This window comes from Xenopus laevis, chromosome 1L (assembly GCF_017654675.1).
Source record: "Xenopus laevis strain J_2021 chromosome 1L, Xenopus_laevis_v10.1, whole genome shotgun sequence".
Lineage (NCBI taxonomy): Eukaryota > Metazoa > Chordata > Amphibia > Anura > Pipidae > Xenopus > Xenopus laevis.
Genome location: NC_054371.1, coordinates 87,873,548 through 87,891,950, shown reverse-complemented (window position 1 = coordinate 87,891,950; position 18,403 = coordinate 87,873,548). Strand labels below are relative to the sequence as shown.

General features: G+C 37.2%; 1 protein-coding gene across 3 annotated transcripts in view; it reads right to left on the bottom strand.

The window, feature by feature from the left end:
* Positions 1 to 18,403, bottom strand: part of fras1.L (Fraser extracellular matrix complex subunit 1 L homeolog) — a 269,516-nt gene that overhangs the window by 113,430 nt on the left and 137,683 nt on the right. For all 3 annotated transcript variants that reach the window (XM_041591087.1, XM_041591088.1, XM_041591086.1), the window contains 4 exons: positions 17,025 to 17,165; positions 14,265 to 14,438; positions 5,871 to 6,011; positions 4,587 to 4,730 (listed from right to left, as the gene is read on the bottom strand). In XM_041591087.1, coding sequence (XP_041447021.1) covers positions 4,587 to 4,730; positions 5,871 to 6,011; positions 14,265 to 14,438; positions 17,025 to 17,165 — 600 coding nt within the window. The remainder of the gene's footprint in view (positions 1 to 4,586; positions 4,731 to 5,870; positions 6,012 to 14,264; positions 14,439 to 17,024; positions 17,166 to 18,403) is intronic.

Here is an 18,403-nt window from a genome sequence, read left to right as displayed (position 1 = left end):
GTGCAGACTCCTATTCACCCAGCAGGCAATGCTTAGCTAGAGTGCCCCAGGGCTCACAGACATCACACTGCTCACACAGGACCGTAGCCTTGGGACTTCAGACACATTCTATCTACAACATTGCAATGCACCATCTCTCTCCTTATACTCTCCTTACCTAGCAGCCAGACCGTGCCATGCTGTGGCTCAGTGAGATACAGTTCTGGGCATCAGGGCCGCTTACTGGTTTTGCAACTGCCTAGTAAGTTTCAGTGTGAAGCTACTGAAATGAGAACTCATGTGATGCCAAAGTGATCCTTTTATTAGCATGTACATGCTCTTCTGTAATACACTTTTTTTGATTTTTCAATAACACCCTGTAGTTGCTGGTTCTTTTCCAAGGATATATATATATATATATATATATATATATATATATATATATATATATATATATATATATATATATCCTTGAAAAAGGCCCAAATGTGGGCCGAAATATCGGATATATGTATGCAATAAAAGCATTTTGAGTGATTATAAACTGGAGTGTGGGTCTTTTCAATAAATCTATATGCAATACTTTTGACCCTGCACCCGCAATGACTTGAGAAAGACCGGATTAGAGTGTAGCTGTTTACTACTGACCTACTGACTATATACAATATATATATATATATATATATATATATATATATATATATATATATATATATATATATATATATATATATATATATATCTTCAGTATCCGCACTCCAACAAAGCAATTGAAGGGGTGCACCGCCAAATATCAATCATATACTCGCAATTTGGAATAAAGCATTCCCAGGCCAGCACTTCCCCTAGTAAATCAAGTGATTTTATTTTTCACACATCACAGTGCTTCAACGTTTCGGTCCCTCTTGGGATCCTTGAAAAAGGTCCCAAGAGGGACCGAAACATTGGAGCACTGTGATGTGTGAAAAATAAAATCACTTGATTTACTAAGGGAAGTGCTGGCATGGGAATGCTTTATTCCAAATTGCAAGTATATATATATATATATATATATATATATATATATATATATATATATATATATATAGCTATATATAGCTATATATAGATATATATATAGATATATATATATATATATATATATATATATATAGATATAGAGAGAGAGAGAGAGAGAGAGAGAGAGAGAGAGAGAGAGAGAGAGAGAGAGAGAGAGAGAGAGAGAGAGAGCGAGAGAGAGAAACCTAAGAATGTGTCACGCAGGTTCCATATTACTGGCTGTGCTACCTTTTTTAATATAGGCAGCTTGGAGATATTTCTATAACACACATGCAAATGTGGAAGATATGCCATTTATGGAACAGATGGAGTCAGACACCTGCTAACATTTTTCTTCTCTCTCCTTTAGTGTTCGTTTTATCTTTAGTCTACTAAAGTGACATAAGAAAAGTAATAAGCTTTTATATGCTAGCTGACTTCATAATATTATTTATACGACCTGTAGTGCTTATAATGGCAACATTAGGAAACTGTTACTAGCTAACAGCTCGGTCATTTTATGCACATAAATTCTTCACCCTGGAATATTGCATGGATGTACATATTTTTTATCAAGTATATATGATAATGTTTTAACATTTATGAAAAATCATTGCATTTAAAAATAAATATATAAAGTTTGTATGTTCTCGCCAAGTCTGTGTGGTTTTCCTCCAGGCACTCAAATGTGATATCTGAATGTGATAGGGACTTTAGACTGTAAGCCCCACTGAAGCAGGGACTGATGTAATCTTTGTAAAGAACTATGTAATATGTCAGTACTATATTATTATTATGTAACAGGTATATGGGTCAGGGGTACTTCCAATCTTCCTTTTGTAATTGGCCACTATTGTCAAGACCTGGGCAAGGAGTCTAACTTCCAGCAACTCCAGGTAGGCACTAATATAACTGGACTCTGTATCTTCAGGTGGGCCCTTGCTTAAGAAATGGAGTATGGAATACCACTTGGGTATGGGTACACAGCATTCACTCTTTCTCAAATAACTTTGGGTGCCAGTGGTTCTTAAAAACAATGAATCAATTTAACAGATAGTACACTTCAGGATGCCAATCTCTTCCAGGATGTGACCTATAACAATTTCTGTCCTGACACTTACTTCTCCTAAACTAAGGTCTACCTCCACCTCAGGCCCTGACAGCAACACCCCACTTCCTCCAGTGAGTGGGTACACTTGAAAGAGCACATGTGGGTATCCCTTTTTATAACCTCAGGGGACTACTCCACCTCCTCTATGTGAAAAAGGACCCAGACTAGCTGGCCAACTCAATCCCTGGGTCTTAGAAAAACTTTACCCTCCTACAAGTATAAATAGAAAGCAAAGTTGATGATAATTTTTTCTTGTTTCTTTGTTTGATCTTGTGTGGTAAGGTGCACTTGTTCAGGCCAAGAACCAACAGACAAATATTTAACAAACAGGGGCCATTAACATGTATATTTTTAGGGACAGATTTATTAAGGGTCGAATTGAAAATTCGTATTTGAATTTTCAAAAATATTTTTGTCAAAACTGTCAAATTTAACTAGGGAATTATCCAAACTCTATTCAAGTTTTTTTTAAAAAAATTAGAATTCGATTTTTCGAGATTTATCAAACTCTTGCCATTTAAGAATTCAAATTAGACTATTTGCCACCTAAAACCTTGAGAATTGCTGTATAAGTCAATGGAAGAGGTCCAGTGAGCAATCTAGAGATGTTTGCAGCCGTCCTGACATTCAAGATTTGAGTTTTCGACTCCATAACAATTGAGTTTAAGATAGTTGATCTTTACAATAAATAATCGAATATTTGAATTTTGAGTAAAATTTGAATATTGATAAATGTGCCTTTAATGGGCAGATTTATCAAAGGATCGAGGGGAATTTTCGAATTCAAAAAATTTGAAGTTTTGAGCTATTTTTTGTGTACTTCAACTAGGGAATAGTCCAAATACGAGTCTAATTTAAAAAAAAAATCGAAAATTCGAATATCGAAATTTATCATGTACTGTCTCTTTAAAAATCAACTTTGACCATTCGCCATCTAAAACCTGCCGAATTGCTGTTTTAGCCTATGGGGGACCTCCTAGAACCCATTTGGAGCCAATTGGTGGACTTTGTTTAAGTTTTTTTTGGGAAAAACTTTGATTTGAATTCTATTGAATGTGCTATTACTTCGATTCGTATTTGGCCTAATACGGACCTATTCGATTGAAAACTGACCTATTCAGCCAAAAAACACTTTGACTTAATTTCGGTTGGTCTTACTGAATTCGAATTTCGACGTTTTTCAAATTTGACCCTTGATAAATATGCCCCCAAAAGTCCAAAGGAATTCTGCTTAGAAAATCATTTTCTGCCATTATGATATATGATATATATTTGAGTGGTGTTCTATTAAATGCAATAGGCTTATAACATGTTTGAGTTAAGTACATTTTATGAGTTAAGTATAAGTTGAGTCTTGTTAGAGCTCATTTCAGTTTTCAGCTTTGCAATTACTAATACTCTGATTAATTCATTGGAGATTGAACACATTAATGAAATACATTTTCATATTCATATGCGGACATAGTAAAGTTAAACAGCATAGAAGGCCAAAGTGTGAAAAATTGTAGCAAGTCAAGCAGGTGCAAACTTAATGCACAGTGTGAGGGTCCACTCAGAGACACCAGAATTCCATCCAGTACAATGTGTTTTATAATCCTTCAGCTAATCATAGAGAGATATTTTCCAGAGCCAATTGCACCACAAACTTGCTTAAAAACAATTTAACTTGCCACCACAGTGCTCAGTGTATTATGTAGCTTACTGGCACCTCAGATTGTGAGTACCATGCAATACCTTTGAAAGCTAACCTTTTAAATAAACGTGCTGGTACCCCAATGCTGACATCCCAAAGGCCACCTTCTAAACTGCCTCTTGGCCTCCATGTATGGCCAATGGCTCCAAATGTGCTTCCCCATAACTGTGTTATTTTAGTCAAAGAGCTTTCAGAATTGTAATATTAGAATAATTTCTGAACTAGCAGTTTCTGTTATGTTCTGCTGCAGAACATTGGCACTAATTCTACAAGTTATATCTTTTTAACAGTATCGTTTTGTTCCTTTTCCCTGTTTATGGCATAACATCTACAGTACATCACTCTCAAGATCTACGTATACAGGTGCTATTATTCACTCCAGAGCTTTGGGTTAACACCAGAAAAAAAGGGCCAGATTCAACTCAGTGAGAAAAAGTTACTGTATCTTACGGTTTATCCTGTGAAAACTCATGGATGAGATTTAATTCACGGAGAAAAAACTTTTCTCCAAATTCAGTTCCAGTTTTTTTCAAGTGATAAACTGTGAGATAAGTTTTTCTAAATTAAATAGCATCTCAAATTGTATCTCGTCCATGACTTTTCACGTGATAAACCCTTTTCTCACTGAATTGAATCTGGCCCAAAACATGCTATAACAATCTGTGGGTTCTCCAAAAAGAAAGATTTTGTGTAAATGTGTTTCCCCACATCACAGAACAGAATTTTACTAGCTCTTAAAATGCACATTTATTCATCTGCACTTACCCACACAATAACCCACTAGGTTGAGGTACTGTCCATCTGCACAGTGGGTTTTGCAGCTTCCACCAGTAAGAACAGCATGTGGATGACAGGTCTGGCATTCTGCATCAGAAGGCCCACTGCATTCCTTGCAAGATGGATGGCATACTGTATAGAAAGTCATACTGGCATTAGGCACAAAGTAAGCAGAGAGGTAACCTTGCTTAATAAATACAATTTATGAGGAAACAGATAAAGGCTGTTGAATACACAGTCTCAATGTCACACTGTCCAAAATATATTGATAATGGGTTGAGTGCAGAGGACCTCTTGTATTTGTCTATATGTATTTTGTGGTCACAGCCTCATTGCACCCCCGCCTAATGGTTTTAAAAATTAGTGGTGACCACAACTTTCCCTTGTTTGTTAATGTTGAATGCACAGTACTTATCTGCTATATAGAGGATTTGAAATAAAACTAACTTTATTACTCAAAGATGCCTAAAATGCACAAAACAGCATATGTAATATCCATAACTGCCAAATGGTATGGCAAAAACAGTAACAAACAGCCATGCTCAACCCCAGCATCCTGCAAGAGATACTGGGGGTCTACCACGGCCTGGCTGCTTGCTGGGAAGGAAAATACAGCATTTCTTTTTAAGGTTTGATTCTGAGCAAACATTATCTAGGGGGGTTATTTACTAAACTCTGAATGCAAAAATCATGAAAAATTTGTGATTTTTTTTAAATAAAATCGGACTTTTAAAAAATCACACATTTTTGTAATTTATTAAACCCCGAGGATGGAAGTCCGAATCTGAAAATCCGGCATCTCAGACCTGTGGAGGTTGCATATAAGTCAATGGGAGAAGTCCCAATGATTTTTTGATGTGCCCTGGGTTTCATGCAATACCCCAAAGTTTTCAGAGTTTTCAGGTGAAAATTCCTAAAAAATTGCGATAGCGCGAAAATCAGATGAAAAAATTTTGAAAATTGCATTTATTTCCGCAAAGCAAAATTTCAGGAAAAAGTAATAATAAATAAGTGTAGAAAACCTGAGCCGATTTGCATGGAGTTTGTAGCAGAAAATACTGAGATAAATTCAGATTTATAACCCCTTAAGTGTCATTAAGATGTTACCATATCTGTATGTTTTAATCCAGTTGATTTAGTTTTACACAATCAAATACTAGTTTCCAATGAAAATGGACCTAGCGAATGCAACAAATATGTGAGAGTGTATGGTGAGAGTGTAAATTCAAATGATCATATTATATAATATTATGACTTCCAAGATATACTAACTGTAGCAAGTTGACTCCTTGTTGTAATATCCATCAGGGCATCTTTGCAAACATGCTCCTCTGTGTAGCACATATTGTGAGGGACAGGATGTACAGTTCTTATTATCTCCACCAGAGCAACTTTTACAGGAAGGGTGACAATCTAAAAAAGAAAACAGAGGTTTGTTAGGTTATTTTTTTCAAACACATGTACCTTTTTATGTTTGCCACAAAACAGATATCTTCTCTTTCTGATTGACACATACATTATACATATACATATATAACAGGTATGGGACCTGTTTTCCCAGAATTCTTGGAACTTGGTCTATGCACATTATGCACATGCTACTGAACATAGATTAGAGAGGAGGAGAATAACTCTATTGGGTATTTTATATTTATATATTCTCACTGTCAATTTAATCAATCAGAAAGCTATTTATAGTTATTGTGGCCACAGTTACACTGATCCGTATGCTTTAATTAGAAGATTGGAACACTTTTCAGTCAAGAGCTATTAAACTGAACATTTTTCATTATCCGAATGGACTGACATAAAAGTTGCTGAAAAGGTCTTGAGTAATTGCATGATCTTTTTTTCAACAACTTTAGCAAAACCATTATATATACATTCCTCTGTTTTCTTCTTGAAGTGTAAACCCTAAAGCAGTGATCCCCAACCAGTAGCTCACGAGCAACATGTTGCTCTCCAACCCCTTGAATGTTGCTCTCTGTGTCCTCAGAGCAGATGCTTATTTTTGAATTCCTGGCTTTGAAGCAAGTTTTAATTGCATAAAAATTAAGTATAGTACCAAGTAGAGCCTCTTTTAGGCTTCCAGTCCACATAGGGGCAACCAAATGGCCAATCACAGCCCTTATTTGGCACCCCAAGGGACTATTTTATGCTTGTGTTGCTCTCCATCTCTTTTTACATTTGAATGTGGCTCACGGGTAAAAAAAGGTTGGGGACCCCTGCCCTAAAGCCTTCACACAAAGGAAACAATGCTGTGTTGTATAGCCCTGTAACTGGAGATTACAATCATTGATGGCATGTCAGAGCATGTTACCTGGGCCTACAACTCGAAATTTCAAAATTATCTTAACATTATAGTGAAGCCCCTGCCTTCTTAAATGAGGCCTACTGCCTCTAAAAGTATTGTAATATCTGCATTCAAACACAATATATATTTTTTAACAGTACTAATAAAATGAATAGGCTTCAACTACTGTGAGAATATTATTACAAAAAATGAAGTGAAACAATGAGTATGCTTGAATTGCATTTGATAACTTACTATTTTTGCTACTAAAATTATATTTAAGCAACTTAATTAAAAGAAAATGTTGATGGTTTTAAAGTTACTTGTAAATATAGTTGTTTATCCATTTACGTTTTCTGGGTCTGACCCTTGAAACAATGTAATTTTCAGTTCTTCCCAAGTCTTTTAACTGCCTTCTGCTACATTATTTCACATTGAGTCAGAGCCAGTAGCGCACAGGATATAAACAGTCAGACGGATACAGATTTTAATAGCCATTACATTTACACATGATATAACCATCAAAAATTTGTAGTTGATACATGCCTTGGGATCTACTGTTGGCCAAATCTACTGGATATGAATCTTGATGAAAACCAATTCTTAAAAGAAAACATAGACTTCATCACAGATGGGTACCTGCCAACTTTACCTAATCCCTATATTCAGCCTTTACAGAGTTATGGATAGACAGGACCAGGGCCTAAGTGAATGGAAGGAGGCACCTGTGCATGAATTTTCATCACGGAATGTAGGTGGAATCTTAACAGGTACAAATACGTAACATTCAAAATAATTTTACACCCAGCTGAGAAATTATGATCATATGGCACATATTTGCTAAAAGAGAATACGGAGAATACGTAAACTGAGCAATGCAGTCTTAAGTAGCTTCATCTGTGACAGACATATCAGGAATTCTAATGAGATGCACTTTTTACTATATTTGTTGCTGTAAAAATAAAATTAAATGTAGCAAAGTAAAAGAGCATTTGCTACATGTTTGACTGCAATAATCTATTCAATAATGCAAAGCTAACTTTACTATATTCACAAAATATTTGGAAATATAAGTGGTCATTTTTGAGCAGACATGCACAGATGTGTACTTATAAACAGTTCAGCAGTTTTACTGCATTTTCCATCTTTTCCCTTTTTGTGAAGGGAAATTCAATGAGCCATTCAGGGTGTAATTATCTTGGCTCATCTAACATTACAGCACACAACTTGTTTGTCATCATCTTATCATTTCCATCCTATCATTTTTACTGTCCACCGACTGTGTTTTGTTAAGCTTGAGAAACTTGGGACAGTTGCTAATTTTTGCTAAACACACTGTGCATTTATAAAATGGCTAGGCCATGAACTCAGCTGAACAACATTCATCAAAGACTATCTGGCAAGGGGAACTACAGGAGATGGTTTCAACATCCAATTTGGCACCAAAACAAGAAAAGCACAGAATTAATTGGTTTTCTATAGACTACAAGGCCTTTCTGGCAATTAGTAATATGGATTCTCTATTACTTTACTTATATAGGAAGAGAAATGTTGGAGCATGGCACAGACTTATGGATTGTTGGTGAATTCTGTGGATGTATATTATTAAGGTACCTTTATTTTAAACCAAATAGACCAAAAATTTGGAGCAGATATATATGTTTAATGGTTTAGGGGATTCATTAATCATGTTATGCAAGTAAGATGATAGTTTGACAAGCTAGGGAGCATTAAATGCAATTTGACCTCACTTTTCTTGCCCTGGCATATTTGAAACATCTCAATTCTAACTAGGATAGGCATATAAAAAGCCTCTGTCTCCTTTTGCATTCCAAAGGAAAATGAAAACCCAAAATCGGACATATAAAAATAATTGGTCACGATGCTAGAGAACTTTGGCTTGATAAGTAATTTTTCAAATCAACTTTAGCCCATGGTTCTGAATATTTCCCTGTCAGTCAGCCAGTCCCAGATATAACACCAGGGTTCCCATACAGCTGGCCCAAAGAGACCTAGCCTGCTTAGGATAAAAATTAACTAAAAATGAACTAAAGGGGGATGTGGATTGGAGCTACATGTAAACGGATGCAGTCTAGAAGAGCTCCAGCACTCGGCCCTATAAAACCCTGCTTTTACCCTGAAATAACAGCTCAAAACGGAAATGTATGCAATACCCTACGAGGCCCTACTTAAGACTACTTATGGGGCAAAATAAAGCCCAGAAGAGAGCCTCCGAGTCTGCATCTAAACTTGGCACACCGAAGCCTCTGGAACCAACCCTGGCCGACTTGTTGGCTGAAATACAAGCCTCTAACTAATCCTGCACCAGGCTTATATGCTCAAGAACAGACAAAATAAAAATCTAACTATCAATCATTAGAACAACCTAAGATTCATAGGCTTTCCAGAGAAAGTGGAGGGAAGTTCCCCTGAGGCCTTTATTGAAACCTGTCTAATTGAGCAGTTTGGCAGTAGTATCTTCTCTGCAACCTTCACCATTGAGCGGGACCACAGGATCCCCACCAGAGCACCAATCCCAGGGGCCCCTCCTCGTCCTGTCACAGGTGCAGGAAAAAGGAGGCTCTTACACATTGGGCAGCAAAGATATTGGTATTTGTCAACTTCTCGGCAGAAGTCCAGTGCCTAAGAGCGAAGTTTATAGACAGGAAAAGGCACCTTCAGGACCTCAATCTTCCTTATGCAATGCTGTATCCTGCTAAACTCCATGTCGTTTCAGAAGGGCAGAGGCACTCCTTCACAACCCCGCAGGAGCTCAGCAACTGGTTAGATACACAAACAACCAGGCCTAGTACCAAGAGGATCGTTGAGCACAATAATCGACACTCGCGGCCATATTGGAATAATCTCTGCCTGATTTTATAGAGACACCACTGTGAGTAATGTCTGATTCACCTGTTACATAGCACATTAACATTAACACCACTACCACCATCAAGTGGCTGATATATCAGGGCTAAAAGTTAACCCATCTAAATCAACACTATTTCTGGTGCACCCACCCGTTGCAGCGAGCACCTTAATAACTGCCCCCTATAGATATCTACCATATTCACCATATTCACATCTGGGGATTGAGATTGCCCTACCTATCACTAGCTTCTTTGACCTCAATGTCATTCCTGCTCCTGAGCTGGGTTCAGGGCCGGAACTAGGGGTAGACAGAAGAGGCACGTGCCTAGGGAGTAACGGTGGAGGGGCACCAGGCACCGTACCTCTTAAACCGCCTTGCCCCTAGTTCAGACCCTTGTTTCCCCACCTGTGGCAGCAATCCCATATTTCATAGTGTTTGGGATCCTTTGCTAAGGAGATACCCCCCTCAACATTACTGGAGTGCTGATTTTCATTAATAGTTACACCATATTCTATTAGCTTAGAAATTAGACATTTACCACGTTGTAAAAGCATTTACTCTTATATTGTAACATTTAAGGAAAGTTAACTGTATATCCTGCTTCATGTACTGTGTAATCCTGCATATGTTCAATAAACTTACTTGAACAAAAATTAACTAAAATTTGAAGCAATATTGACGTATATGGGAAGAGAAATGTTGGAGCATGGCACAGACTTATTGCTTGCTGGTGAAGTCTGTGGATGTATATTATGAAGGTGGCTTTATTTTAAACCAAAAATTTGGAGCAGATCGTTAGATATACAGTATATGTTTAATAGTTTGGAGATTGATTCATTAATCATGTTATGCAAGTCAGATGATAGTTTGGCAAGCTAGGGACCATTAAAATCTTTCAGATGGCCTCTTCCAGCCATGGCCATTTTGTGGACACTGTTATTAAGGCAAGCTTTGCATCATTCCAAATTCTTTATGCTCCAGAATGGGGAACCTGATGCCCATGCACTGGCTACACAATCAGATGGTGAGACGGGAGGGGTAATTAGCTGCCCTGCCTCTATGCCTAAGGCTAAGAGGAGGTGCAGGCAATATATGATTGACAGATGAAACTTCTGAACACGTTTAAAACAGGTATGGATGCTTTCATAAAAAATAATGTTGGTGTCATGTTTAACTTGAATTATACAGCTTTTTATGTCTTGGTTACAGCTCCCCTTTAACGTGACTTTTCAGAGGCATATTAGAAATGGCTATTCTGCTAACAAGACATTTCTCTTTCTTCTACAAACACTTTTCAGTTTTGTTATGTACATACTGTAGAGCAGTGGTCCCCAACCTTTTTTACCTGCGAGCCACATTCAAATGTAAAAAGAGTTGGGGAGCAACACAAACATGAAAAAGTCCCTTGGGGTGCCAAATAAGTGCTGTGATTGGCTATTTGGTAGCCCCTATGTTGACAGGCAGCCAACAAGGGGCTCTACTTGGCACTATATTTAGTTTTTATGCAATTAAAACTTGCTTTCAAGCTTGAAATTCAAAAATAAGCACCTGCTTTTAGGACCCTGAGAGCAACATCCAAGGGGTTGGAGAGCAACATGTTGCTCGCGAGCTACTGGTTGGGGATCACTGCTGTAGAGCATGGCATAATGATAAATTAAACATCAAATCAAAATGAAATAATCAAATACCCGATAATTCTGTATAGGAGCAAACTTTATAATCCATTTGTCTGGCGCTAAAATTACAATGTGAAACATTCCTTTTTCTTGGCTTAAGAACAATGGAAGAAACAATTTTGCAGCTCATTTCTGCCTCACTTGGTTGGAGATGTTTAATCTAATCTGTATTTTATTGTACAAATTATGAGTTGTAATTTAATGGCTGCAATGATCTCACACTGAGACAGCCATTCAGAATAATAATGAGAACAAATTATTGCTTTTTACATGGGTTCAGTAAGGCTGACGAATTAGATAAGGTTTGACATTCGAGCAAAAAATATGTAGAAATGCTCCTTTGATCTTTTTTTTAGTAACCCAACTAATGTCAATAGAGATACTCATTTATAAAGCTTTTTTTTACACGCAAGATTTTTTAAATCCTGATTTTGCTTTTAAAGGACAACTAATTTTGAAATCTGAGCATAAGTGAGAGGGATTTGTGGCTCCTCTAGCTTCCTCCACTGCTGATGTTCCATCCACTCACAGAGATAAGACATCAGCACATGCATTTTTTGATTTGTATTATTTTAATGAAATAGGAGCCCCCCGGTGAGTTGGCATTGCCTGTAAGGTACAAATCAGTAAAATTGTCTGAACAAATCTGGACATTTACTGTATATCTACATTTAATCCCTATCACTTCAGCAAACCGTGCCACAAACAGAAAAAAACTGCAGTTTAAAAGTTGGACTAGCTTTCAGCATTATATACGTTGTTTATTTGAAATCACAAAATGTACCGATCTCATCTCAGCCTATGAATAATTTGCTTTTATTCTTGATGTTTGGTCTATCACTCTGACCATTGTGTAATAAATAAACATTGTTCTGCTGCAAAGCTCTTGTAATTCATCAACATCTTACAGGATGTGCAAGGGTAAGGAATTCAGATAATGTTAGCATCATTCACACAAATACATTTATATAGATTTTTGCCTTTGTTTTGCAGACTACCATAAAATCACAAGAGATGACCATACACTTAACACGTTGCTTTGCGTTATAGATCTGTATGCAAATGCATGTGCATCTAGTGCTATGATTTAAGACTTACACACACAATATCTGTATAGTTATATACTGTATATTATATATATTATATATATTATATTTTATAAATACTGTACACTCCTTAGACAAAACATGCTTCATTATTATATTTATAAAGCACTGCATGACAACAAATAACCTATAAGTAAAAGTAAATACATAAGGGGTCAATTATGATATGCAGGGACAACAAGGAAAAACAGTTTTCAAACCACCAGAAATTTGTAAAAAGGGTGGTCTTAGTGTGCCAGAATTGAAAGTGTTGCGCTTTCACCATGAATAGAGTGGTACAGAGCAGAGCTGTACCCTAGAGGCAAGTGCTTACTGAGTGAACATTAAGATGCTATATTTTATACCCCTTAGTTCTCCAGCACTTACATCCAGCACATACATAAATAAAAATTTGTGCTTCTGCTATAGTTTCCCCTTTGGAGACTGGGCCAGTCTCCCAAGGGGAGACTATAGCAGAAGCAAAATTTGTCATAAACAATATACCTGTGTTTAATTCTAATGCAGTGCAAAGAGAATACTGCACCTTGTTTCCTTTGTTCCTTTATTTTTGGAAACAAGCCCCACCTTCAACAGCTCATCTACACTCCTGCCCAAAGGAGTTCCTTTTTTTATGAAAAGTAAAGTTGCGAACATATCAAGGCCCAGGGCTCCCCAAATGCATTCCCCTCACATGATGGGTGCAAGTTATGCTGTACCAGAGCATCATTTGATGATGAAGGTGCATTGGGGGCAGAAAACAAGGCACTTTGTGGTTTCTTTTAAACCATGGTCCCTCTTTAGTAAATAACCCGTTATATGAAAGCTGTGTATTTACAAGTGTGTCTGAGTGAAACACAGACCCAGGATTCAGTAGTGGATTTGGATGAATATTATTAATCCAATTTCCAAATTTTTACCTAAAATGCAGGTATGGGATCTGTTATCTGGAATTATTGGGACCTAAGGGGCCTTTCTATGAGCACCATTTCTTAAGACTACTAAAACATTACACATTAAAAAATCCCAGTAACATTGCGTTGCCATTATTTATTCATGATGTACAAAGTACTGTGGTTTTACAGCAAAGAGCATAAGAGTCAAACTTGATGTAAACTTACTGAGAGTGAATATTTCAGCACTTTTGTTATTTACATTTATTTTCTATTTGTTGTGGATTCGGAGACATTTCCATGGTAAACTAACACATTCTGTTAAGAAGAGAACAGATTAATCTGGCCAGACAATTCATTCAGTTTTTTTTCTTTATTTATAGGATAATAATAGGAACAAAATTCTGCACTTGAGTGTCCCGACCATTATGTTCATAGGAGTGTTATTTCAATCTAGTCTTTATAGGAGATAACACATATACACATGATAAATGGCTAACATTCAGCAAATGGCCCTCCCTTTAGCTATTAGACCTTGGGTTTAACAGTCCTGGCCTATAAAAGTCATAAGAGTGTAAAGTGTCCCCTATAAATGCACATCATATACAAAGTACATGCAAATAACACAATTCCCAGAAATAAGAGAAGCTTCAATGGAAATTCAGCCATTTACTATGACTATACTGAAAAGCAGGTCATCTTAAGTCACCCTTTCTGCCTTATAAACCAGTATCTTATGAAATGTGTTAAGAACATAGTGATTGCAAAGGCATTTGCATCTTTAATTATACACAAATAGGAGATGAATCATGAAGATTCTACACATACAATAGTGCCACATTAACCTTACCTTGACAGATGCCAACACTGTCCATATAAAAGTGGAGATTGCAATGAGTCTGACAAGTCCCATAAGGCTTTCCTCCATATTCTTGCACTGCCTGCAGCCCTTGCTCCAGCTTTATGCATTTCGTGCAGTGTGAGTGTTCTGGGCCCAGGCAGGCACGACAAGATGGATGACAGGCTAGAGATGCAAGGATAAATAATGAAGAGATTGCCCCCAGTTTTAACATAATTGCCAAGGAAAAACAAACACACTCAGTATTAAAGCTAACCTATGTCATTGCAAGACACATTTTTAACAATAATGGCCTTAGTTGTTTTTTGTAAAATGAATATCAAGCCTCTTAAGGGGGCCATAGATGAACCAAAATATTTCCAAGAAAGATCGTTTGTTTTAACACATGTGTAGAGCTGAATCGTCAGATAAAGAGGTAAAAACAATAAAATTCTCTCTGTATCTGACGATTCAGCACTAACAGTGGCCGGTGTTCAGGTGCCTTCAAAGGCACCCCAATCTAACTATTCTGCCTGGGTCGATCAGCGAGCCGACCAATATCTTAAGGTGGCCATACACGGGCCGATAAAAGCTGCCGACAGACCGAGTCGGCAGCTTATTGGCCCATGTATGGGGGCCCCCGACGGGCTTCCCCGATCGAGATCTGGCCGAAAGTCGGCCAGATCTCGATCGGATGGGGTTAAAAATCCCGTCGGATCGCGGCCGCATCTGTTCGTTGATGCGGTCCCGCGATCCGACCGCCCGTTTGCGAACGTGATGGATCCGATCGTTGGGCCCTAGGGCCCACGATCGGATCAGCCCGATATTGCCCACCTCAAGGTGGGCATATCGGAGGGAGATCCGCTCGTTTGGCGACATCGCCAAACGAGCGGATCTATCCGTGTATGGCCACCTTAAGTCTTCTGCCGATATCGATCACTTGTCTTGCACCATACACATACCGAAAATCAGGAAAATTAATTTTGTATGATAATATCAGTGCGTCTATGGCCACCTTTAGGCTGAAGGTACTATACAAATCAGTCTGTGCTGATCTTTGATCAAGACTGCCACAGTACAGGTATTTCACATTAACACTTTAATATTTTATAAACAATGAAAGAACTCTCCACTTTATTCCTTATTAATTAATTTTGAGAACCATACATTAAACTCTCCAGATGCATATGAAGCAATAACTAACATCAGCTCGAGTTTGCAGGTCTACTGGCAAGCAAAGGTGATAATGCTTCTAATAATGTTTGCTGGTCAGGATATAAATGGCCTAGGATAGTAAAAGCAGTCTTCAGGGAAATCTGCTTGTCTAGTATTTCTTATGTCAGAAAGATTAAAGTGGCAAACGCTGTGACACAAATTGGAAATTATATGATGTACAAATGATATAAATGGAAATTTATTGAGGATGTGCAGCTAAGGAGGCATAATCTGCCTAACCATAATCAGATGGTGTATAAAGGACACAATAAGCTAGAAAGCTCAGGAGAGTATTATTTGTCCTTGCATGGTATCATTGAAAAGATAAAGTTTTTAGGTAAAACATGAAATAACTATAGATGTTTTTGCTTTAATAAATATTTTAATGTAATGTTTTCAAGCTCAGCACACCAACGGGCTAAACTAACTCTATATTATCTGGATTCTTTTTTACATTCATTCTACATCTGTGTTGGCCTTTTTTTTTTTTTTAGTCATCATATAATCTGAGAGCACACGTTCATGGGTCAGACTATATTTAGAATCATACATAGTAGTGTAAAATGACGCTATCCCCTTACACCTGAGTATCACATTTGAATAAATGGGACCTTGGTTTGGGTCAGCCTGCTCCTTATAGACTCACAAAGCACAGTTTAGGAAAATAGATGTAAACAGATGTAAATTGTACACTAAATTTACAAATGTGTGTCCATATCAGCAAAAATACTACATTCTACTTTGCAATTTGTTGTTGCTTTTGTCTCATAAACTTTGGTATTTGGCCAGGCTTTTTTTAAATTGATGAGCAGTGATTTACACCTATAATACTGTTAACTATGTACTCAAGTTTATTTCTGGAACATAAGAGGTCAATTAAGACCGGAAGTGCAGTGTGCAAAGCGCAAATTCGGATATTAGTATACATGCTTTTTACCTAATGCAGCATTAGGTAATTGTTGCCACAAGGGGACGTTGCAAATGTTTTAGAAATTTTTAATTATTTGATGGCTTTCCCATCATTTGAAGCTTTCTATATAATGTTATTAAGGGACATATGTATTAAGGATCAAGTTGTATTTCCACGAAAATTCTTTTTTTGCGGGTTTTTTTGGGTCAAAAATTATTTTTCTGGTAAAAAAAAAATGCGAAAATGCTTTTCGAGATTTATTATATCCTGACCCTGGAAATAGCTCAAATCTAAAAATATGCCATCCAAAACCTGTCAAGGTCCAGTAGGAGTCAATGGCAGCGGTCCTTTGGACCATTTGAATATGTTAATAGTCTTCATGAAGTTTTGCCCAAAAACTCATTGTCTATCAATTTGAGCGATTTGCAGTTTTTTTCCGCTGAAAACTTGATCAATTCGAGTTTTCGGGTTGTTAACCACAAACTCGCTGATTCGAGTTCTTTCAATTGGAGTTTTTTCTCATATGAGAAACCATTTGAGTTGTGAGTTCAGTCGAGGTCTAAAATTCGACTTTTGATAAACAACACCCATAAAATATAAATATTTACAAACATATATAACTGTTACAAAAAGTATATAATTATTACCATTGCAGACACTTTTATTGGAAAAAAATCCTTCACCACAGTCAAGGAGGCACTGCCCTTTTAATAAGGCAAGAGGAGGCAAACAGGAAGTACATTGGTTGGCTAGCGGACCGGAACAGGATGCACATTCTCTGTGACAGGCTGGGAAAACAAAAAGGTAAAACAGAACCTTTATTTTTAAAATGACATGGTTCACAGACATCAAAGAAAAGTACCAAAGACAAAGGCCTTGGTGCCGAAACGTTGGGGTCATTCTCATTTTTCTGGTAGGTGTATCCCAGTGATCCCCAACCAGTAGCTCGTGAGCAACATGTTGCTCCCCAACCCCTTAGATGTTGCTCTCAGTGGCCTCAAAGCAGGGGCTTATTTTTGAATTCCGGGCTTGGAAGTAAGTTATGGTTGTATAAAAACCAGGTGTAATGCCAAACAGAGCCTCATGTAGGCTGCCAGTCCACATAGGGGCTATCAATAGCCAATCACAGCCCTTATTTGGCACCACCAAGAACTTATTTCATGCTTGTGTTGCTCCCCAACTCTTTTTACATCTGAATGTTGCTTACGAGTGAAAAAGGTTGGGGACCCCTGGTGTATCCGCTCCCTTGCTGTCTTCTTTTTTGCTGTATATAACTAATGGGTGGTTGATACTTACTTTTAAAACATTGTGAATATTATGCCATATTGTAAGGCATTGTTTGTATTAAATGCTTTTTTGAACAAATAGTAAAAATTTACTCTCAAACCACCTTTTTTGCCAAGTTGTTTTTACTTTTGAGTGTGCGAACATGTGGATGAATTATTTTATTATTACACAGAAAAAATGAATCGGTTTTAAAAATTTGGATTATTTGGATAAAATGGAGTCTATGCGAGATGGCCTTTCCGTAATTCGGATAACGGGTTTCCAGATAGCGGATCCCATACCTGTATTATTTTTTTTTTATATATTTGTGTACTTCGTAACTTCTTTTGCAAAGTTCGACCATTCTGATCCCCTTTAAGCTGAGGGCACATGTGGCACAGATCTCATTGGGTTTTTTTTGGTTGCTAGTATCTGTGACCCATATTTGAAGCTGCAAAGAGGCAGAAGAGGAAGGGAAATAATGCAAAAACCAAAAAAATAAATAAATAATTACCAATTTAAATATTGTTTAGAATTAGCCATTCTATAACCTACTAAAATTTAACTTAAAGGTGAACTACACCTTTATGGTATGCAACCAGCTGAGAGTAAATGCTTGAAATTTTAACCTTCTTGACATTTAATCAAGAATGAACTGTTATTTTATAAAGGCCTGTCTGGTTGCTATGGGTTACTACCCAGGTGCACATTTGTCCAGGTTTAGTTAATGCACCGTATTGGGTAGGGCAAGACCGTAAAT